At 37.2% G+C, this 25,308-nt stretch overlaps 1 protein-coding gene across 2 annotated transcripts in view; it reads left to right on the top strand.

Annotated features, from left to right (window-relative positions):
• SLC35F3 (solute carrier family 35 member F3) overlaps positions 1–24,003 on the top strand; it is a 503,654-nt gene extending 479,651 nt beyond the window's left edge. For both annotated transcript variants that reach the window (XM_044672361.1, XM_044672362.1), the window contains 4 exons: positions 5,825–5,950; positions 12,151–12,343; positions 13,343–13,432; positions 23,768–24,003. In XM_044672361.1, coding sequence (XP_044528296.1) covers positions 5,825–5,950; positions 12,151–12,343; positions 13,343–13,432; positions 23,768–24,003 — 645 coding nt within the window. The remainder of the gene's footprint in view (positions 1–5,824; positions 5,951–12,150; positions 12,344–13,342; positions 13,433–23,767) is intronic.
• Positions 24,004–25,308: the final 1,305 nt, after the last annotated feature.

The following is a 25,308-nucleotide window of genomic DNA, read 5'->3' as shown; positions in this document are numbered from 1 at the left end:
GGTTGGAACATTTGGAGAGGAGAAGCTGGATCTAAATTTTCTGTTTCAGTCAGTCAATCAAGAAAAATTTATGAAGTACCTACTATGTGCCAAGCACTGCATTAAGCAATGGGGATACAAAAAACAATCCTCTCCTCACAATCTAATGGGAGAGATGTTTCAATAGATTATCAATTACATGCTTATTCCTATGTTATTAAAAAATTACCCATATATACTAAAAAGTCAGAGTATTAAGAATTTTATTCCAAAAATGGGAAAGAAAGTCATTGGATAGAGAGCTACCAGGGACCCTTGAGATTTTTTTTATCCACCCTTTCATTTTGAATAAGAAGAATCTGAGATGCAAAGAGACTGAATTTTCCAAGGTCACTCAAATATTAAATAATAGAGCTAAAATTTTCAACCAGGTCTTCTGACTCCAATTCATTGTACTTTCTATAACACTTCCTCCTAAACCTCCTAAACCACAAAAAAGCAGCAAATTTCTCTTAAAATTGCTTGAGGAGTCCCAGTTACTTATGGCATCAGAGTGACAAGTTGCTAGAGTGTCTTTGTAAAAGAATCCAGGCCAAAAAAAGAACCCCTAAATCTCTCTTTTCCTTTTTAGCATTTGAATCCATCACGACTGTTGTTAGTTTGGTTTTCAGGTCTATGTCTGTGTTATTCTGACCTTTAGGATTCATGAAAGGTTCCTTTTGCCTGGAAGAAATTTGATGAGTCAGATAGTTGCTAATGTTGGAAATTTAAAGCTAAGAATGGACAATATTGTGATATACTGGTAAGACAGGAATCAGGAAGATCCAAGAAGACACTCAGGTGACTACAAATAATTTATCTAACTTCTCCAGACCTCATTTTCTTTACCTACAAAATGAGAAATTAAACTAACTAATGATAGTAATTGAATATATAAATATATAGATCCTTATAAACTCCAAAGTACTTTGCCTATATTATCCCATTATTTTCTTTAATTCAATTCAATAAGCCTCTATTGGAAGTCTGCTATGGGGGGCAGCTAGTGGCTCAGTGGATAAAGAGTCAGACTTGGCGATAGGAAGCCCAAAGTTCAAATCTGGCTTCAGACACTTCCTAGCTGTGTGACCCTGGGCAAGTCACTTGACCCCAACTGTCTAGCCCTCACCACTCTTCTGCCTTAGAACCAATACTTAGTACTGATTCTAAAATGGAAGGTAAGGACAAAAAAGAAAGAAAGGAAGGAAGGAAGGAAGGAAGGAAGGAAGGAAGGAAGGAAAAAAGAAAGAAAATCTACTGTGTTTAAGACCCTGAGTTAGGCACAAGAGCTCTAATGACAAAAATTAAATATCCCCTGCCTTCAATAAGCTTAGATGCACAACAATCTTTCAAGATAGGTGTCACAGGGAAATGGAGCTCCTAGAAACTAAGTGACTGGCTCAGCATCACATATATATAGTCAACAGTAGAGCAAGGACTGGAACTCGGGACTTATTACTCCACACTCAGTTCCCTTTCTATATAACACCTAGCTCTTATAATGTGAATTTTATTATTTCATACATCTTCAGGGAAAGAAAATAAAAGTCAGAGAGAGAGTAGGATATTAAAGGCAAATTGACCTCAGCCTTCACATTCAAAATAGCTTAGTACTGTTAAAAAAAAATCCAAGGTCAATGCCACACATGGCTTAGAGGAGCAGTCTAAATATGTAGTAAAGGACAGAGCAGAGTAACAAACCACTCAATGAGTTTAGCATCAGAGGACCTAGGTTCAAATATTCTCACTTAAAATATGTATATTTGCACTTGGAAAAGTCCCTTAATAAGTCTGGGCCTCAGTATGATCATCCATATAGTGAGGAAATTCTACTTGATGGCCACTTCCAAGTTTCCTTCCAACTCTTAACATCTTTGATCCTGTGATCTATGAGTGGTGAGGAATCTCAGAGCCCTATACAAATGACTATTTAATAATAATTCATTTATTGAAGACTTTACAAAGTAATACCAGCACATGATCTTTTATTGACACAGCATCCTATGAGGAAAGCAGTAAAAGTTTATTTATTCCCATTTTACAGATGAGGAAACTGAGCCTCAACAGCATTAAGCAATCTGTCCCAATCACCAAGTCACAGAGTCAAGAATTCATCCTAAATTTTCAGATCCCAAGCAGAATTCTTTTAGCAAGACTAAACTGCTTTGGACTATTACATTTTGTGATACATTTCTTCCTCCTCCAACTCCTTTGAGAGTTTTCTTACATTAGTACATGATTAGAATTGTAGAGGGCTAGTGCTGAGAGCTTGAAGGTTTTGTCAATCACACAGCAGGTCACTGCTATTAGGTGAGATAATAGGAAAGGATTAATGGCTTCCCCTGACTGGCCTCTCATTCCTTGGTCTTTCCTCATGTTGCAAGCTAATTCTTTCCTAGCCAGAGTGCAGATGACAGCTCTCATCTCTCTTGATTTAGGTACCATTGTTACATGGAAGCATGGAGCTGGCAAGCTAAATCACCACATCTCCCGAAAACCTTGCTTTGGAATAGTTCAGTGATGTACAATGAGGGTAATGGAGTTGGGGTGGTGGGGAGAGGAGGGGGGAGGCAAAGTTGAAAGTTAGAAGGCTGTGCATATAGATATCTGGTTCACCTTGATGGGAAATGCTCAACTTGGGGTGAGGGAGGAGGCTGAAGGAAAAAAGACATTATTGAAAAAGAAAAAAGAAACAGAAGAGAGAGTTCCACTGTGCTAGGCTATATTATCTCACTAAGTTTCCATTTCAATTGATGAGATGAATTCTTAAACTTGTGTGTAAACACAACACTGCTGACTGGGTGGCCACTATGTCCCAAAAAGGCTAACTTGAAGTACAGATGGAGGAGATAGAATATTCAGCAAGTGGCACATTTCCCAATCAATTACTCATTTGACCCATGGTTGATGGTCTTTGCAACTGGTGGGAAAGCCTGAAACGTCCAAAGAGTGAATTATCATCTCCCTCCTGGGGGAATGTCTTGCCAGCCCATCCCCAAGGGGCCTGAGTTAAGAGGGTATCATAAAGTTGATTTATGGAGCTGATTTTCCTTGGCCCACAAAAAGAACAACATCCTCCTTAGCCATCCATCCAACACCTTTTCACTAGCACTCATCTCACTACCCAGCACAGGCATAAACTTTTAAAACTTTAATATTTAATTGATAAAAAAAAAATAAGAGAGGCGTCTATTGGAAATCTGCCTGGAAAGTCTTATGCTTAAAGTCTATACTTCAAAGATCTTCTATTTCGTGTATGTGTGTACTCTCTCTAGTTGCACAGATTGCAGCTGGGCTTTAGGAGATGCTCTCTCTGAGTTGCTGTAGCTAAAACAATTCATTACCCTTTTGCAGCCAACCTGGTGATGTACTTCTTGAACTTATATAGGTTGGTCCTGAGATGCTAGACACAGTAAATCACTATGGCCAAACTTGAAGCCTTTCTAGCTTGGGAAAAACTGAAGGACTTCATTCTCCATGAGCAGAGCCTCAAGAACCTAGATATAACTATAAGCCATGATGAAATATTGGAGAAGGACAATGATTCTAGCAAAGTATAGGCTCAATGGCCTCCAAAGCCCTCAATAGCCTTTAAATGAAGCATTCATGCAATGGAATTGCTTCATTTAATCTAACTTCTGCCACAAGTTTGGAAGGAGCTAGACAAATATTTGACATAAACCAAACTACCTAAACTTTGGAGGATTTTTAAATGTCCTTTAGACTTTAGAAGTGTTTTGCCACTGATTCCTAACCTGATCTCATGATTCCTGAGTAGTATCTTGTATTCTCTAGAGAAGGAGATACCAAGATATCCTCTGCTCTGTTCTATTCACCTAACCATTTGTAAAACTTGGCACCTATTAGGCATACACACTCTTTTTCCCAAGCAAGATCTTTCTGCTTTATTATCTCTGTTTCTCTCTGTGTGGTTAGACAGACAGACAGACAGACAGACAGATAGATAGATAGAAAATAGTTTTTTGTTGTTTAGTCATTTTGAGATGTGTCCAATTCTTCAGGACCCCATTTTGGGGTTTTCTTGGCAAAGATACTTGAGTAATTTACCATTTTCCTCCTCCAATTCATTTTACAGATGAGGAAATCGAGACAACCCAGTTTAAATGATTTGCCCAGGGTCACTCAGCTCATGTTGGAGGCCAAATTTGAACTCAGGTCTTCCTAACTCCAGGCCTGGCACTCTATCCACTGCAACACCTAAATAAGATATAAGTATATAGAAATAGATAGTTAGACAGACAGACAAGATAGATTTAGCTTTCTAATCTGTGATATATGTGTAACTAAAAGAAAAATAGCTAAAACAAGACTGACAATTAGAATAATCGCTAATTAGAAATCCATTAGTCTTCTATTATTCAAAATGTAGATGTAAGGCTCTGTACCTTCAAGGAAACTCTGAACATGTAAAAATATTGAGTGACCTATAATTCCCAAATTCTGACAAAGATCTATGACATTGAAAGTTTAATAACACTCTAAAGTTGACTTCAGTTTAAACAATGATTGTGTTGACAATAGAAGTGTAACACTGACTCATTCAAATTCATTTAGGATGAATTCTTTCCATATTTATTCTGTATTTCTATATTTTCACATTTGCCCAAATATATTAGCCCAAAAAAGCATGGACCAAAGTCAAAAAAAGGGTAAGACGATTAGAAAATCCAAACACCAAAAAAGAAAAAAAAAATCTCACACCAATTAAATGCATCCTTACTACCAAAATGATTACATCAGATTTGCATAGTTCTGCATATACATAGCTACAGAGTATTCTCCTTTATTATTTGCTTTGTCATTATGAGCTTTGGCCATCTTCTGCCAAACTGGGAAATGTTCTTAGCAACCAGTTGACCTTCTTCTTGGGTTTTAACAAGATGACTTTCTTCTCCACGGAATATCACTTTTATTCTGGGAATCCTGTAATCACATAATAACCAAAGGGGAAAACAGAAAGCACTGGATCCAGAATCATAGACCTGGATGCAGCACTGAGTAGTTGGTACAACAAAGCAACCCTATGCTCTGGGTCTCAGGGTCCCATCTGTAAAATGGAAACCGTATATATCCCTCATTCTTTTTCATCTCATCTCTGAAATAAGAAAGGGATAAATGAAGTCCCCTAAAGTGAGTTGAACCCTTTAGGAGAGAGGTATGAAGTAATTGCAAAATGCTATGATAACCAGGCAGATTTTATCATGACAAAATAAGTTATTTGTCAAGTAACACATACCTCCTGATCCATTCTCAAAAGCTGTAAAAGAAAAAAGAAAAAAAAAACCTTCGGTTTCTCTTGGATTTTAAACACTCATTAAAGCCTGATTTTTGTTTTAATAATCAAGGAAATGAATTTCCTGGGAATTGCCTCCACATAGTAAGTCTTGAATTGAAGTACAAATTTCTCCTTTGCTATTTAAAGAATAATAACAATAACAACAGAAACAATATCTTACATTTGTACATTGCTTTAGTTTTCTGAGTTCTTTGAAATCTGTCATTTCACTTGATCCTCAGAATAACCCTGTGAAGTAAATAAAACAAATATCATTATCCCCATTTTACAGATGAAGAAATTGAGGCTCAGAGATGTTTAAGGGATCTGTGAAAGATAACCTGGCTAGTAGCTGGCAGGATGAGGACTAGAACTCCCATCCCATAACTCCCTATGTTGGTGCCTTTTCCAGTACACCATGTACATTCTCTGCTACCATTGTCATTCCTGAATTGACCTCTGTGATTCCATGGTGCTGCTCTGACCACTAGTTTACTTCCTCCCATCCAGATTGTGGCTGCCATTCTTGCAATTGCCGGGATTGTGATGATGACGTATGCCGATGGATTCCACAACCACTCTGTGATCGGCATAGCATTGGTGGTGGGGTCAGCCTCAATGTCTGCTCTTTATAAGGTAAATGCATACAGAGCATAATCTCTGAGATTTATCCCAGCAGTCCTTGAAAAGGATAACTGTGGCTTAGGTGATAAAGAGAAGACCTTAGCTTTGACTCATTTTTTACCCTTCATGGATCTCAGTGGTACAAGGGACATTGCAAGAGCATCTATTCCTCTTGAAAGCAGACCACAAAGCAAGATGACCTTGCATTGAATGGCCCTGGATGATGAGCACTAATGTTGCTCAGGCATTCTGTACAAAAATGTGCTCTCAATATAGGCGGCATCAGAATACATGGCTTTTGCTCTGATTTTTTTTCAAATTAAGCCTTGGGTTTACAGCAAATAAGACAGAATGGTTGATACCCAGAAGTAGCTGAGTCAGATTAGTTTGCCGAAGAGATGGCAAAACTCAGAGACTAAAGTGGTTCAGTGTGTGATCATCCTGGATTTTTCCATCCTAACACAAGGGCAAATGAGTATCTGATGCAATATCTTTTAAATTCTTCCTTATACGACATTTGCTACCACCAGTATTCAGCACACACTATAAATCTTATTCTTGGCTCTTGCTTTTCCTAGTGGCAAAGGTGTCTTACCCATAGGGTCTGGGTAGGAGCAATTGACTTTAGTATTGAAACTTATTGACCCTTGGTGGATTAAAACAGTTCATTCTTCATAGGGAGTACAGAAAATTGAAATTAAACCACAGGTCTGCAACTAAGTTACCTTATTGATTGTAAAGGTAACAATTTAACTTGCTTAAATTTAATAATTATTAATTATGTGTCTGTCTTATAAGCAAAAGGTTAGGTGAGACACTAAAGATAAAGATGAAAAATGATATTGTCCATGCTTTAAAGAAGGGACAAGACATAGTCTATTTATAGTCTATTGGGGATTGGAGGATTCCACATACACACAAACAAAAAAGAAGGAAAGAAAGGAAGAAAGAAAGGAAGAAAGAAAGGAAGGAAGGAAGGAAGGAAGGAAGGAAGGAAGGAAGTGGCTCAGTGGATTGAGAGCCAGACCTAGAAATAGGAGGACCTTGGTCTAAATCTGGATTTTGATACTTCCTAGTTGTGTGACCCTGGACAAGTCACTTAACCTCCATTGCCCAAGCCTTACACTCTTCTGATTTAGAAACAATACATACTATTAATTCTAAGATGGAAGGTAAGGGTTTTCACAAAAAGTATAAGAGAGATACAAAGGAGAATGTGATGGAGGAGAGTCCTTTTACTTGGGTAAGGGAGGAAATAGCAATTCGAGAAGGAATCACAGAATTATTGTAATCTTCTCTTATTGGCTTCTCTGGCTTTTTTGAAGATAGCTCAAAATCCTATCCCCTGCAGGAATTATTTCCCAGTGTCCCCCACTTCTCCCCAGTAACTTCCCTCTGAGATTACTTCGCATCTTCTCTTTATGTATCTTCAATATCCATAGTAATGTTTGCATGCTGTCTTCTTTGTTAGAATGTGAGGATTTTTTATGGATGAGAACTGAGTTTTTGCCCTTCACTGTATCTCCAGTACTTAGCACAGTACTAAAGTAAGTTCTTTTTTTTTTTCAAACCTTTACCTTTTGTCTTAGAACAATACTGTGTTTTCAAACCTACAACCTCCTGTCCCTAGGCTTGGCTTTTAGTTGAGCCAGTTAGCTGCCCTGAAAGTAAATTCTTCATAAATGCTTGTTGAATGATTGATTAACCTTGAAGGAAAATTTCATTTCAATAGACATTTGATTCAACAAACACTATTTAAGTGCCTGCCACATATAAGGTACTGTGCTGAGTACTAGGAATATAATGGGGGAGGGACCAAAACAGCCCCTGACATCAAAAAGCTTACATTTGGGAGGGAGTGGCAGGGGCAGAGGTAGGGAGAGGGAAGCATAAATTTTTTTCAATGTAATTTGAGGAACAAGAGAGGACTAAGAACTAGGAAGAATTCGGAAAGGCTTCATGGAGGAGTTGGTATTTGGGCTTAGCCTTGATCCTGAAAAGCAGAAATGAAGAGGGAGAACAATACAACCAGGGGAGGTGAGCCTAGGTAAATGCATAATGGTATGAGATTGAATGTCAGGTAGTCCGATTTGATTAGAATATAGAGTATGAGAAAGAAACGAATAGAAAACAAAGCTAGTGCCAGACTGCAGAGAATCTCAAATGTTTTGCTGAAGAATATGTATTTCCTCCTGGTGGCCAAAGGAAACCCCCAAAAGGAGGACTAAGTGATCATACCTGGGCCTTATATTATTTTGGCAAGTTGGCAGAGATCAGTTTAGAGAAAGGAAAGAATGGAGATGAGGAGATCTGTTAGGAGTTTATTATAAGGCTCCACGTGAGAAGCGATGAGGGGCTAAGAGTAGCAAGAAGGAGGAGAAGGAAGAAGTCATCCCAAAGGGAAGAGACACAAAAGAGCCATGTCACTGGAGTCAAGAAATGAAAGCATATATCAGAAGAGGGGATAGTTGGCAATGTCAGAAGTGACAGAAAGATCAAGCATGACAAGATCAAATAATTAGTCATCTGACTGGTAGTTGTGAGATCATTAGTAACATTGGATGGACTGGTTTCATCTGAGTAATAGAGTCAGAAACCAGATTACAAGGTGTTGTGTGTTATGAAGTGAGTCAGGTAGCTAGATGGCATAATAGAATGCTGGGCCAAGAGTCAGGAAGACTCATCTTTGTGAGTTCTAATCTGGCCCCAGATACCTACTAGCTGTGTGACCCTGGACAAGTCACTTAACCCTGTATGCCTCAGTTTCCTCATCTGTAAAATGAAATGGAAATGGCAAATCATTTCAATATCTTTGCCAAGAAAACCCCAAAATGGTTCACGAAGACTTTGATATGATTGAAATGGCTCAACAAAATTGTGAAACTAGTGGGTTTTGAAGAAGATAAATGAGGGAACACAGATGGTTCCTTCTAGGGGTTTGGCAATGAAAGGAAGAACAAATATAAAAGGATAGTTTAGGGCAGTGATGGTGAACCTTTTAGAGATGGAGTGCCAGGCCCTGCCCCCACCCCCAGACTGAGTGCTGTGCCCATCCCCCCCAGAGATCATGTGCCATGTTCTGGCCCCCCCACACTCAGTACCAGGTGCACCACCCCCGTTACCCCATACAGGGGAGGAAGAAAGCACCCCCATTAGGCTGCTGGGTGGAGGGGTGAGTAAAGTGAGGAATGTCCTCAGCAAGTATAGAGAGGGGCAGGAGAGTGGCCTGAGCTCTCTGCTCCCCTCCTGGCTCTTCCACTTGTAAGCCGCCCACCTTTCCCCCTGTGCACTCCCATTGGCTGCTGGGCGGAGGGGCAGGGAATGGGAGAAATGTTGTCTGGCACAGTGGAGAGGGGGAGGAGAGCAGCTCTGCCCAGGCCCTCTGCCTTTCTAGTAATGAGCTCTGGGGGTGGGGAGGGGAAAGAGTGGCCACATGCCCATAGAGAGCACTCTGCGTGCCATCTTTGGCACCCGTGCTGTAGGTTTGCCATCACTGGTTTAGGGAGATAGCTAGATCAAGTAAAGGTTGTTTTGTTTTGCTGGGAAAGGATATAACTCGTCATGTTTTAGGCAGCATGAAGAAGCAAGTAAGCAATAAGGAAACTCAAATATGAAAAAGACAGAAGGAATTATAAGTAGGATGAGCTCCCAGAGGAGACAGAAAATGATTGGATCTTGGGCACAAAGAGAGAAATCTGTCTTGAGAAAGAAAGCTGCCTGTTTTTTTTAAACCCATACCTTCTTTCTTAGAAGCAATACCGTCTATTGATTCCAAGGCAAAAGCCAGGTAAAGGTTAAGCAATAGGGATTAAGTGACTTGCCCAGGATCACACATCTAGGAAGTATCTGAGGTCAGATTTGAACCTAGGACCTCCCGTCTCTAGGCCTGGCTCTCTATCCACTGAGCCACCCAGCTGTGAACTGTGAATTACATCTTTTTTTAAAGACTGAGGTGAAGATGAAAAGAGAATATGTTCTAGGGATAGGAGCATGCACAGAAATGGGAATGTGCAGGGTAAAATTAGAGGACAATTGTCCATTTTGGCTGGAATGTAGAACTTGTGAAGGGAAATAACATGAAATGGATCTGGCAAGTTTGGTTAGAGCCAAATTAGGGAGAATTAATGAATTTGTATTTTATTCTCTTAGGAACAGGGAAACACTGACATTATTTGAATATAAAAGTGACAAAATCAGACCTATACATTGAGAATTTTATTTGTTCAGTAGTTTGAAAGATAGATTTGAGAGGGGTGGGCTTTGGGGAAGTTATTAGACTAGTTCCAACAAGAAGTAACTAAAACGTAAACTTGAGTTGTGATGATATAAGTGAAGAGAGGAGGACATAAATATGGGAGAAATTGTGAAGAATCAATGGAGTTAGCAAATGATTGGATAAGGGTTGGGAATTAGGGAAAGAAAAGCCAAATATAACTCTTAGTTTTCAAAGCTGAGTGACTAGCAGTGTGGTGAGGGGTCATCAACAGAAGTAGAGAAGTTGGAAAGAGGGGCATGTCCAGATGTCATTGATTGGTATACTAAATGATTAATAAATGCTTTTAAATTCATTCACTCATGATGATGAGTTCAGTGTTATACATGTTGAGTTGAAGGTGCTAGTGAAACATTCAGATGAGGATGTGTAGCATGTAGTTGGAGATCTGGGCCTGGATCTTATTCCTTCCTTTTTCTTACCTCTATGTCCTGTCCCTCACACCCTCCAACACACATACACACACCCCTCAAAATTCTCTAAAACTTAGGCAGATTCTTCAGAATAACTGATAAAATGAAGAAAAATCAGAAAGCTTCTATTAATAAGCTAAACTCAATTGTCTCTATGTTTTAGTAAAAATCACAAATACAGAGCACTGAGAAATGGAATCCATAGTGAGGCTACAAATTTAGTTTTAGTCTTCAGTTTCTGCCCCCTCTCCAACCATTTCTTTGGCAAGAATGGCCAAGAGGAGGCAAAATTCAAATGTGGGAATGTCACTTTCACTCCTGACTCCTCCATGCACACAAGAGGCATAAAGAAGCAGTGGGTGAGATGGCCCAAAAGAAAAGGGCAACAGAATGAGGAAAAAGAAGCAAAAGCCCATACCCCCAAAATAAGGATTCAAATTGTCCAAGAATAATCAAGACTAGATTGTACCAAGGTGCTGTCCTGCTAGTAGCCTGAATGATGGAGAGGGGTTGGGAAGAATGAACAGTTATAAGAAACTAGACCACCATGACTTTCTCTAAAATGCTACAAGGTCAGTCTTGGGCAGGGGGGAAAGGAATGAGCTCTCAAAGTCATGCTCTAGAGACGAATGACAACCCTTATGCTTTCTAGACTTTACAGCCATTGTTATGTAGAGATGGCAGGATGGAATCCCTGCAAAATACAGGGTCAGCCTCACCCAAAGTTCTCCAGGGGACCATGGCATTGGTTTTCAAGCTGTGTCTCATCTATAGGGGCTTCTTTGAAATAAAGGAGATATGATTGATGTAATTTATCATCTCTGTCAATTCTAACATCATTCAAGGTTGAATCACTAAACCATGAAAAAATGACTCAGAAGGATCCTTCTTCTACAATTTCAAACACTGAAAACCATTTGTCCTTGAGAGCTATAGTACACAAACAGATACCAAGTCCTTTGTAAATATGTAGAATTTAGTAGATAGTAAATATGAAGATTTTATTATATGCCATGCACTGTCCTAAGAGCTAGGAATACAAAAAAAAAGCAAGAACATATTTTTTGCCCTCAAGGAGCTCAGATTCTAATGGGGGAGACCATACAGAAACAACTATGCATATACAAATTAAATATAAAGTAGATGGATACTGATTTCAACAGGAAGGAACTAACAGTGAGGAGACGAGGAAAAATCTCCTAAATAAAGTAGTATTTTAACTGAGTTTTGAAGAATACTCAGAGAAGCCAGTAGACAGAGTAGTAGACATTGCCAATAGAACTCTCCTATGATGTGGCTCTTCAGAGAGGGACCTAAATGAGTTCAAATACCATGAGTCAAGTCAAGTCCTCCAAAACATACTGTCATAAAAAAAAAAAAAAAGCCTAATGGAATGGTTAGCCTTTACCTTAGTGGTTAGTGCTGTCATCTCATACCAACTTTACAAAGGACTTTCCTCATCATAAATAAATGCTAATTTGGAAAGAATACAGTAATCTTTTGCTCACCGTGGTTTTGTCTTGCAGGTTTTGTTCAAACTTCTCCTTGGCAGCGCTAAATTTGGAGAAGCAGCTCTATTTTTGTCCATATTGGGTGTATTCAATATCCTTTTCATCACCTGTATTCCTATTATTCTTTACTTCACCAAAGTGGAATACTGGAACTCTTTCGATGACATTCCATGGGGAAATCTTTGTGGATTCTCAGTTCTCTTATTGAGTAAGTGACTATGATCATATTGGAACCCATGAAAAGAATAACAGACAGTATAAATGCCAAGCAAAGAAGTCTTTTTAAATACTGTAGCCTCAGTAAGGGAAAAAATGCTCTTTATAGGTACCCTCACGTCTCTTACAATGTTTCAGTAAAATTGTGTTGATCAACAACAAGAAAAAGATAATCTTGAGCTCAGATCTCCACTTGTAGCCAAACAGTCCAAAACAAACAGAGAACTCTAAAAAAATAGCTATTACAGCAATGTGAAATAATGTCCAACAATTAAGCAATTCAAAGCCGTTTCTGTAATATAGAAAATCAAGACGATTATCCTAGGTCCTCTCTTTGAGTGACTACCACCCCAAAGAGACCCACAATATTGATAACTCGGAAATGATTCAGGGAGACACACTAGTGAAGAAGAATGTATATTTATCAGCTGGTGCTAAAATATAAAGATATTTGAGTCAACCTAGTCTACACTGAAGCAAAGTGAATAAAACTACCCCTAAGACTACCCATGTGTGATTTTTTTTCCCTTCAAAGTTACCTTAATGATGGTTACAGGTTGTAATGTGATTATTTAACTGTTAAAGTGGAAGCAATAGGTTAGGGGAAAGGAGAGAAGAAGGATTATAAGAAAAAAAGGATAAATATATAATTTGATTTGCCCTAAATTTTGTATCTTCCAGAAGTGGATGATATAGATATATTTGATATCTATAAGTAAATCCAGTCACTCATTCACAAGGAAAAGAGCAACAGCGATAGCAGGGCAGGATAATTATATCCATAGAGATCCAAATACCTGATATTCTCTGCCCTTATCCTATAGGCCAGAAGAAAAAGAGTAGGCCCAGCCTTCCCCCAACTCTTGTACTGTTATTGCCAATAAAGCTGATAGAAGCATCAATAAAATCTGGTCTCGGCATCATTGTCATTGTTATTATCCAAAAGCCATCAGTCTGTGGAATTTGAATGGCTTCCTATTCTTTATTTCAGCATTCAATATTGTATTAAATTTTGGAATTGCTGTTACATATCCAACTTTGATGTCACTTGGAGTTGTACTAAGTGTGCCTGTGAATGCAGGTAAGATTACATCATTTTATATATAATTCTTCATTTTAAAAAAATCTCTACTATATCTGGTAATAGACTGCATCTTTTTCACATTGAAGAGTAAGAAGGTTTGACTTTTTTAATCTATATTTGGTATACATTCAATATTTTAATCAGAAATGAACAATTTTCTGTCATTTTGCTTGATTTCCCAAAATAGGAATGAGGGTTGAAGCACCTGGCAATTGGAACACTTTATTTTAGAGCTTTCTAATAATAACTGTGATTTATGCTATGCTATAAGATTTGTACATCAAAACTCAAATTTTTAATATTCCTTAAACTAGAATTTATATTTGAGTTTAAGTTCAATTCAATAAAAATGTATTTAGCACCTACTGTGTGCTAAGTCCAAAGAATAAAAAGATAAAAAGATAAAATATGGCAATGTCTGCCCTAAAGAAGCTCATATTCTACTAGTGGAGTTAGTAAGCACAATATCTAGAACTCTGAACCCAGAGTGCAGAAAGTTTGGGTTCAAATCTGGCCTTAGACACTTACTGGGAGGGTCACTTACTGTGACCCTGGGCAAATCATAGTTTCCTCTACTAAAATAGAGATAATAATACCTACCTTCCAAGGTGGTTATAAAGACCAAATAGGCAGATAATTATAAAGTACTTATCATAGTGCCTGGCACATAAAAGGTGCTTAATAAATGCATACTTCTTCCCCCTTCCCCTGATTCTTGAGATAAACAGGAAAAATATTGTTTTTATGTTAAGAAGGAGAAGTTTAGGCTCAGATGGGTCTGTGATTAGTCCAAGATTACAGTAATAAGTGGAATCTAATCTTAAACTTTTCATTACAAAGCTGTAGGAAACACCATGAATATTTTCTAAGTTCTCTAGGTAGATTGATGCTTTTGGGGTGGGGGTGGGGGTAGAAAGCAAAATATATGTTATATATATATATATATATACGTATATATAATTCCAGCATGGCATATGAGTATGGTAGAATTGATTAACAACCTGAAATATTTTTAAAGCCTCTTCCATTGTTAAGTGAACTCCAAATTAAAAACCATTTTTTAATTAAGTACTGCTTATTCTCCATGCACTGTTATATAGTTGGAGATGTGAATCTGAAATAAGATCCAGTCCCTGTCCTCAAGGAGCTTACAATTTTCCATTCATTTTACTTTACAATTTAATTCAAAAAACATTTAGTAAGTACCTACTATGTGCTAGGCACTGAGGTTCTAAAGGTCAGAAGGAAATAGTCCTTGCCCTAAAAAAAGTATATTCTACTGGGGAGGAAATACAACATGTACACAGAGAAATAAACATACAATGTAAATTCAGAAAGGAGTTAGTCTTAAAAATGTTTATCTTTGTCTCTTTATCACTCACAAAAGATACATGTGTGTACATCTACATACCTATTTACTATAATTATATATAAAGTCATTTCCTATTAGCCCCCCATGTGACTCCTTCTGCCAACACACGTGCTAGAAGATACTAGCTCGCATTTTCTGAGTTTGTTATAGTCTGAAAAAATCTGCATTTTGTGGTAACTACAGTTGGAGAAAAGAAAGGGCTGGTCCATGATCACACAACTAGGCAGTACCACAGTTGGGAAATAAATCTAAGTCTTTCTTAAATTCAAGTCCACAATGTGACTAAAGTCACAATGACTTTTTTTTTTCTTGGCCCGGACCTGTGATTTCACTGGTGTAGGACTCTACACCAGTGAGGATCTACTTCTGCTATTCCAGATTGACACCTTCTCTGCAATGTATAGTCTTAGAAGATTATCTGGGCCACTTAGAAACTAAGGAACTTTCATGAGAGGCACATAAACATTATATATTATGTATCCAAGGCAAGAGTTGAACCCAGGTATTCCTGACTCTAAAATGTGCTCTCTATCCATTATACCACACTGACTCTTGATTCAAATGCAAACAGCTAATTGAATTCCCCTTTTAGCCCAACTGGCTGCTATTTTTCTACCTAATTTGAAGGGGGTTTTCCTGCCTTACATCTAACTTCTCTGTATCACCTGCTCTCCTGCCTATTCCCAGTTTCTGCAGAAAGCAGATCACGTCAGCACTTGCATCAGAATGATTCTTGGATGAGTTTGTCCCCAAGTTCTCTTGGCATACTTACCCTCCCTGCCTCCCAGCAAAAGAAAGCCCTTCTTCTGCCCAGGCAAGGTACCTGGATCTTAGTCAGCCCTGGAATTTCTCCAAATCCTAGGGATCATTAGAGGATTAATCTCCCTGAGGTTAGCAAGTTCTTATCCCACCAAATGCCTTATAAAACATGTCTGGAATTATATTCAAAGCAACTCTTGGGAATCAATATTTTGCCATGTTTTGTCCTACACAGTGTCCAACCCCTCAAATATGTCTTCTTCATATAAAGCCTCCCATATTGGAGTCTTAACCTTTCTGGAACGCCCAAATGTCAACTAATGTCTCAGGTTTCTTTAAGTTTTATGAGGTATTTCCTTCCCCAAAACCATCTGCAATAGGTTGCACAATTTTCATTATCATCATCTTACAGATGAATAACCTAAGGTTCAGAAAAGTTGTAATTGGCCCAAATAATTATACAAGTGATAACATGGAGGAAGAATTGGCAAGACTTAGAAAATGATTGGATATAGGGAGTGAGGGAGAGGGAAAAACTAAATATAACTGAGGCTGAAAACCTGAGTGGTAAGATGGATGTCTTTGCCCTCAACAAAATAAGGGAAGTTTGGAGAAGGAAGAGTTTGAGATAGGAAATAATGTTCACTTTTGGAGGATAACTGGATGGGAAAGGGAAGTCAGACAAGTAGGGGGAGAATAGTATCATTTTAGATAAGGAAGCATAAGATAATTCAAGAGGAAAGGGTGATCAACAGTTTTTAAAACTAGAGAGAAGTCAAGTAGAATGACTAAGTAAAGGCCATAGCATGAGCAGTTGGGAATCCTAGAGAATAGTTTGAATTCAGTGGTAGCTTCAGAAGCCTAACTGAGGAGTGGAAAGTGAAGAAATAAATAAAACATACCCCTCTAGGAATTTGGGGTGTGAAAGGATAGAGATATATAGGAAAATAACTTGGACTATTGCAAAGTCAAGAAAATCCAGAGGCAAGGGTAAAGCCTAGAAAAGATTGAGACAGAAAGGGAAGAGCGATAGAGGAGGAAATTTAGGAGAGTTCAGTATTAGGGACAAGAAAAGAATGAATACTGAGGGAAGAAGTGGAGATCCACAGTATTGGATACTGCATAGAGCTTTGGAAAGGTGAAGACTGACAAAAGACCACTCTGTTTGTGGCAGTAAAATATTTCAGTGCTCTGGAAAGGGCAAAAGATTTTGGTAAAATGATGAGAAAAGAGGCCAGATAAAAAGAGACTTTTTTATCTTTTTTTTTCATTTAATAATTTTTTTTAGAAAAGTTAACATGGTTACATGATTCATGATCTTACTTTCCCCTTCGCCCCCCGAATCCCCCCCCATAGCCGATGTGCATTTCCACTGGTTTTAACATGTGTCATTGATCAAGACCTATTCCCAAATTGTTGATAGTTGCATTGGAGTGGTAGTTTCCAGTCTGCATCCCCAATCATGTCTGCATCAACCCATGTGTTCAAGCAATTGTTTTTCTTCTGTGTCCAATCCTGCAGTTCTTCCTCTGAATGTGGGTAGCATTCTTTACCATAAATCCCTCAGAGCTGTCCTGTGTCATTGTATTGCTGCTGGTACAGAAGTCCATTACATTCGATTTTACCACAGTGTATTGGTCTCTGTGTACAATGTTCTTCTAGCTCTGCTCCTTTCGCTCTGCATCAATTCCTGGAGGTCTTTCCAGTTCACATGGAATTCCTCCAGTTTATTATTCCTTTGAGCACAATAGTATTCCATCACCAGCATATACCACAATTCGTTAACCCATTCCCCAATTGAAAAGCATACCCTCATTTTCCAGTTTTTTGCCACCACAAAAAGCATGGCTATAAATATTTTTGTACATGTCTGTTTATCTATGATCTCTTTGGGGTACAAACCCAACAATGGTATGGCTGGATCAAAGGGTAGGTATTCTTTTATAGCCCTTTGAGCATAGTTCCAAATTGCCAGCCAGAATGGTTGGATCAGTTCACAACTCCACCAGCAATGCATTAATGTCCCAATTTTGCCACATCCCCTCCAACATTCATTGCTCTCTCCTTCTCTCATTTTAGCCAATCGGTTAGGTGTGAGGTGATAACTCAGAGTTGTTTTGATTTGCATTTCTCTAATTATTAGAGATTTAGAGCACTTTCTCATGTGCTTATTGATAGTTTTGATTTCTTTATGTGGAAATTGCCTATTCATGTCCCTTGCCCATTTATCAATTGGGGAATGGCTTGATTTTTTATACAACTGATTTAACTCCTTGTATATTTGAGTAATTAGACCCCTGTCAGAGGTTTTTGTTATAAAGTTTTTTTCCCAATTTTTTGTTTCCATTCTGATTTTGTTTGCATTGTTTTTGTTTGTACAAAAGCTTTTTAATTTAATATAATCAAAATTATTTATTTTACATTTTGTAATTTTCTCTAACTCTTGCTTGGTTTTAAAATCTTTCCTTTCCTAGAGATCTGACAGGTATACTATTCTGCGTTCACTTAATTTTTTTATAGTTTGCCTCTTTATATTCAAGTCATTTACCCATTCTGAATTTATCTTGGTGTAGGGTGTGAGATTTTGATCTAAACCTAATCTCTCCCATATTATTTTCCAAATTTCCCAGCAGTAATGAAGAGGAAATTAAGTCAATCATTAAAAACTATTTTGTCCGATTATATGGCAATAAATATAGCAATCTAGGAGATATGGATGAATATTTACAAAAATATAAATTGCCTAAATTAACAGCAGAAGAAATAGAATACCTAAATAATCCCATATCAGAAAAAGAAATTGAATAAGCCATTAAAGAACTCCCTAAGACAAAATCACCAGGGCCGGATGGATTCACAAGTGAATTCTATCAAACATTCGAAGAATAACTAATCCCAATACTATACAAATTATTTTACATAATAAATAAAGAAGGAGCCCTACCAAATTCCTTTTATGACACAAATATGGTAGTGATTCCAAAGCCAGGTAGATCAAAAACAGAGAAAGAAAACTACAGACCAATTTCCCTAATGAACATAGATGCAAAAATCTTAAATAGAATACTAGCAAAAGGACTCCAGCAAGTGATCAAGAGGATTATCCATGAAGATCAGGTGGGATTTATACCAGGAATGCAAGGATGGTTCAACATTAGGAAAACCATCCACATAATTGACCATATCAACAATCTAACAAACAAAAATCACATGATTATCTCAATAGATGCTGAAAAAGCCTTTGACAAAATACAACATCCATTCCTATTGAAAACACTGGAAAGTATAGGAATAGAAGGTCCTTTCCTAAAAATAATAAACAGTATATACCTAAAACCATCAACAAGCATCATATTCAATGGGGATAAATTAAAAGCCTTCTCAATAAGATCAGGAGTGAAACAAGGATGCCCATTATCACCTCTATTATTCAACATAGTACTAGAAATACTAGCAGTAGCAATTAGAAAAGAAAAAGAAAATGAAAGTATCAAAATAGGCAATGAGGAGACTAAGCTATCACTCTTTGTAGATGATATGATGGTCTACTTAAAAAAATCCTAGAGAATCAACTAAGAAGCTTGTAGAAATAATCAACAACTTTAGCAAAGTTGCAGGATACAAAATAAATGCACATAAATCATCAGCATTTCTATATATTTCCAACACATCACAGCAGCAAGAGGTAGAAAGAGAAACACCATTTAAAATCACCCTAGACAATATAAAATACTTAGTAATCTATCTACCAAAACAAACACAGCAATTACACAAAAACAACTACAAAACACTTTCCAAACAATTAAAACTAGATCTAAACAATTGGAAAAATATTGATTGCTCATGGGTAGGACAAGCTAACATAATAAAAATGCCCATTCTAAGCAAATTAATTAACCTATTTAGCGCCATACCTATCAAACTACCAAAAAACTTTAGACTGAATTAGAAAAAACTGTAATAAAGTTCATTTGGAATAACAAAAGATCAAGAATATCAAGGGAAATAATGAAAAAAATGTGAAGGAAGGTGGCCTAGCAGTACCAGATATTAAACTATACTATAAAGTAGCAGTCATCAAAACGGTATAGTACTGGCTAAGAGACAGAAGGGAGGATCAGTAGAATAGACTTGGGGTAAGTGACGTCAACAAGACAGTGTATGATAAACCCAAAGAGCCAAACTTTTGGGACAAAAATCCACTATTTGACAAAAACTGCTGGGAAATTTGGACTTTTTTATCTTTTGAGAGAGATGTGGGCATGTATGTAAACACTGAAAAAAGAGCCAGTGAATGACAATTTGAAGATGAGAGAGGAAGTAAAAAGGGCTGGAATCATAAGAATAAGTAATGAAATTGGTTTTAGAAAGGAGAAGGAACACTTTGTCCTCAGAATCTAGATCAAGGGCCGGCAACCTTTTGGCCGTGAGAGCCGTAAACGCCACATTTTTTAAAATGTAATTTCGTGAGAGCCATACAGTGCTCAGAAGTGTGGGCTCCTGTAACAGCGCCTGAAAAAAAAATTGACTTTATGGCTCCTGCAGAAAGAGCCATACGTTGCCAACCCCTGATCTAAAGCAATACCAGAGAGTATGAGAATTGCATAAAAACTTTTTGAAATGTGGAATGAAGGGAACAGAGAGTTCAGGATGGGTAGGCTCTACTCTCTTAGGCAAGTAGGATACAAGGGTCTCTGCTAAGATGATTTCAATATTCCTTTCTACATCTATATTTTTTGAATCTTCATCTATGCATCATGCCCATAATAATATAGGGATAGGAAGGAATGTTGAGATCATCAAGTTCATGGCTCAGTTTTACAGATGAGGAAAATGTAGCCTGTCAGAGGAACAGTCCCTTCCCTCAAGAAGCTTCCATTCCAAGGGGCAGGAAGACAACACATAAAAAGAAACTGAAAAGGCAGAAAGGTTGATTTAGCGAAGGTTCCCATTATGGGGTTATGGTAGGGAAATTCCAGGGAGTAGGAAACATAGCCTAGAGAGGAATGAAGACATTACTGGCCTGGCAGTCCTCCTTAAAATAGTGGTTCTGGGAAGAACCAGCCTATTAGAAGGGGAAATCATAAGGGAAGAGAGCACTTGTAATATGAGAAATCCAGGAGTGAAGTTAAACTTCCAAGGTACATAGGCTTCAGGACATAGCAGAGAAAATCCAAAGGCAAGGGTAAAGCCTAGAAAGGATTGAAACAGAAAGGGAAGAAAGATATAGGAGGAAATTTAGGAGAGTTCAATATTAGGGACAAGAAAAGAAGGAATACTGAGGGAAGAAGTGGAGATCTCAGTATTGGATACTACATAGGGCTTTGGGAGGGTGAAGACTGATAAAAGACCACTGTATGTGGCAGTAAAATATTTCCATGCTCTGGGAAGGGCAAATAGGTTTTGGTAAAATTATGAGAAAAGAGGTCAGATAAAAAGAGGCCGAGACTGAGACTTATTGGTAGGTGGTAAGGAAGTGGAAGAATCAAATATATTCTAGACCTTACATAAACTGGAAGAGAAACAGAAAATGTTAGTTTAAGGAGATTTCAAATTCCAGGGAAGGATGGTTTTGAGTGGGTGTATCTGTAGGGAAAACCTGAGCATTTTTGTCGACAGAAGGGAAGGAACAAGTGAAAGACAGACTGAAGATTGAACAAAAAACAGAACAGATGCTAAACTGAGGCAGGCCCATCCAATCCAACAAGCCTTAAATAAATATTGCTTTTGTGCCAAGCACTGTGCTAGGCAAAAGACCAAAATGAAACAATCCCTGCCTTCAGTAAACTTACATTCTACTGGGGAAAAACAACATGTACACATGTAACTTAAAAATTATACCAAAAAAATGTAAAGTAGTTGTGAGGGAAAGCCTTGAGAACTGAGGAATGAAAGTAGGAGCATGAATCATGTAACTATGTTAACTTTTCTAAAAAATGAATATTAATAAATGTAAAAAAAAATAAAAGCAAAATTAAAAAAAAAAGAACTGAGGGAACCAGAAAAGGTTATTCTAAGAAATGATGAGCTAAGCCTTGAAGGAAAAAAGGAATTCCAAGAGGAAGAGGTGATGAGGAAGAAAATTCCAGACATGGGAAACAGTTAATATTGTGTATAGGCTAGAATCGAGAATGCATTAATAGGAAGATACTAGAGGAGCTTGGAGTCACCCTCTGAAAAAAAAACAAAAGGAGAAAAAGGAGAAGATTTCAAAAGGTATTTAAGTGTCTAGGAGTGGAACTTAGGAAACTTACTCACTGTGGCCTCAAAAGTCATAGTTAAATAGATGAAAGTTGCAGGAAGTAGGCAAAGGTTAAAGGTTTATACAAAGAGGAAAATGTTTAGAATAGTTATGGGGGTACATTTGTCAAGGAGTAAATGAGAGCTGCTCAAGTAAGAGAATTGTGAAGTAATAAATAATAATAATAATAATAATAACAAATAACATATAGTCATTACTGTGTGCCAAACACTATACTAAGCACTTTATAATTATCTCATTTGACCCTCACAATAACACTGGGAAGTAGGTGCTATTATTATCCCCATTTTATAGATGAGGAAACTGAATCAGGTAGAGATTAAGTGACTTGCCCAAGATCACAAAATTAGACTAATATATTTCTTTTTTTTTTTAAACCCTTGTACTTCGATGTATTGTCTTATAGATGGAAGATTGGTAAGGGTGGGCAATGGGGGTCAAGTGACTTGCCCAGGGTCACACAGCTGGGAAGTGGCTGAGGCCAGGTTTGAACCTAGGACCTTCTGTCTCTAGGCCTGACTCTCACTCCACTGAGCTACCCAGCTGCCCCTATATATTTCTAATATCATGTGTAATAATAAATACTCTCAACTAGTTTGGGTGTGCGGTGAACTGTATACCCTAGAAATTTAATCAATGGCTTGTTTAAAAAATGTAGGCCTTGGATAGGCTATTAAGTCCCATTTTTCACTTTGGACTACTTACTTTCAATGTGAACCTCACTCCTTGTGGCTTTCAGTAAAGTTAATTGATGAAAATGGCTTGTAATGTATTAGAATTAACCAATGCACTAAGTCCAAAAATGAACCTGTTTTATTTATTTTTAAAGAGGACTTTTAAAAATCTCTTCCATGTCTTAAAAAAATTGTTATAAAAAACGGAATTAACTAAATCCAAACTTCCTGGGCCTCACTTATTTTCCAAATAAGTAACTACTTTGGCTTGTATTCAGATGGATATTCTTTTTTGCGAGTAAGATTACAAACACATAAATGTAAGGGCTTATGACAAAAGAAATTTTGCCATTTAAAGTTTAACAGAAGTTGCCTTAATCCACTCTAAGAAAACACCTATTAAAAAAAGTTCTCTAGGGAAGTAGTTCTCTAAGTACAGTGCTCAAAGGGTCCCCAAAACCTTTTTGAGGGTCCTCTATTTTCATAATTAAACTAAGGCATTATTTATCTGTTAAAATACTCTTCCCTTTTCCAACTACCTATTTGTGTGAGGCTGGATTTTCTTCATATACTTCACCAAAAACATATCACAATTCTTCTATATTGAATATAGAAGAAGATATGGGAATCCAATCATCTTATAGTAAGCTAAATAAGTGTTTATTATTTATTATTTACAATAGTTATTATATTTATTGTATTTATTATATACAATATTATATATTTATCATATTACATGTTATTAGTAAAAATAAATATACAAAACAATGCAATTCTCAATATTTCTTTCAGAAAAAGTTGTTTTTCATTAAAAACTGTTATTTATGTTAATGTATAATAGGTTTCTTGTTTTAAATGGATTAGTAAATATTTTAAATGCATCTGGTTTAATTTCTAATATGGTAAATATAAAATTGTTTTAAATGGATTAATAAATATTTTAAATGTATCCATTTAATTTCCAATATGGGAAATGTCACAGGGCATAACCAACATAATCAAAAGCTCTTTGGGGTACTCAATGAATTTTATGACTATAAAGAACTTCTGAGACTGGAATGTTTGAAATCCCATGATGTGCAGTATTGAACTTCTAGTCAATGTTAATTAAATCAAAGGAGGGCATGGGCTCCAGAGTCAAACATTTAAGACTCCTCTACCACCTTTTCCCTACTAAACGGGAAAGAAGGGCTAACCCTCCTCCATACACTGTCTCTGTCCCTCCCGTTCCTTTGAAACTAACTGTAGTTCACTGTTTTACGCAGTGGTAGATCACTACACAAGCAATATTGTCTTCAACGGGGTTCGGGTCATCGCTATCATCATCATCGGCCTGGGCTTTCTCCTCCTGTTATTACCAGAAGAGTGGGATGTCTGGTTGATCAAACTGCTCATGCGCCTGAAGGTGAGGAAGAAGGAGGAGACAGCGGAAGGCAATGGAGACATTGGCTCTGGACTTCAGACCAAAAGCAGAAGGACCCGCCCATCCTTTGCGCGTTAATGGCGCTCCCTCAGAGGTAGTGGTAACCAACGTCTTATTCAAGTTTCAAAGGTCTTATCTCGCAAAGGGACGCACATGTCCGATGTGGTGTACATAAGTGTACAGTTTTGGTATCTTACAGTAAGTCACCGGTATTTATGGGCATGTCCAATTTGCTTGCACTTTTTTCACATCAGACCTTTCACTTAAGAATACCACTTGCATATGGAGGAAAAAAGGAAAGAAAAAACAACCTCTCAGCTCTTTTTAAATGAATGTAACATTAAAATGATCATTGCATCGATTGTTTGGGAGGCAGATATTCACTACAAGCCAAGGCAACTGGTTTTCACAACAAGCCGGGAAGCCGGGACAGCCATTTTGAATCTTAGCAAATGATTATATAACATTACACACTGTGACTTTTTTTTTTTAAGCTAGAGTAAGTCATACTTTGTTTTATACCAGAGCTCTACTCTTAATTTTATCGAGTTTCAATGAACCAAAAGAAAATTGAAGGTTTATTTTGGTTGGAAATATAGGATATGGGGAAGAGAAAATAGAAAGGATAAAGTGTGTTGGGCAATCTGCTGTGACTGACCTGGAAAGAGAAATCAGTTAAAGAGAGAAAGGCTCTGCGTGAGGGAAATTGTGAAAGGAAAATATCAGAGCCCCAGTTGGTCTTTTTTCTGCATGTGTCCATTTAAGATCATGCAAGAGAAATTACAGTGCCTTCTAAAGAATTTTCATCTTTACCTTTGTGCAGCAAGGTGACATTATAAGTCACCAGCACCATCTTATAATGTAGATGTAGGGATCTTTAAAAACAAATTCTATTATAAATACATATATAAATATATTAAAAAACCACAAAGCTGATGAAGTTATATATGTAAATATATAAATATAAGAACACAGTTTGTGATGTATAATATGATTTAAAAAAAGGTAGACTAAGAGAAGATGAATGTCTGGTTGCTTCGACTTCATGGTCAGATATTTTAAAAATGATTTCCTGAAAATGTAAACCTTTTTATGAAACTTTTAAGCAACAGGCTGTTTACTTATATAATTTAGGTCTACCAGAAAATTCTATCCGTGATAGATCTGTAAAGAGGAAAAGGGGTGGGGTTATAGTTTACTATTTTTGAAGTTTACATTGTTACATATGAAATGGAAACATTATTTTGAAATGTTGTCATAACCCAATGGTGCATTCTGTAACCATGGAGTTCTTTGTTTCATGGGAAAAGGGGCATTCATGAATTGAACTTTTTAGCAAATTAATATTCTCCAAATCCATTACCTGTTTGGTTAAACAGATGA

The sequence above is a fragment of the Gracilinanus agilis genome, chromosome 4 (assembly GCF_016433145.1).
Source record: "Gracilinanus agilis isolate LMUSP501 chromosome 4, AgileGrace, whole genome shotgun sequence".
Lineage (NCBI taxonomy): Eukaryota > Metazoa > Chordata > Mammalia > Didelphimorphia > Didelphidae > Gracilinanus > Gracilinanus agilis.
The sequence above is the reverse complement of the archived record's forward strand: the minus strand, read 5'-3'. Positions and strand labels throughout refer to the sequence as shown.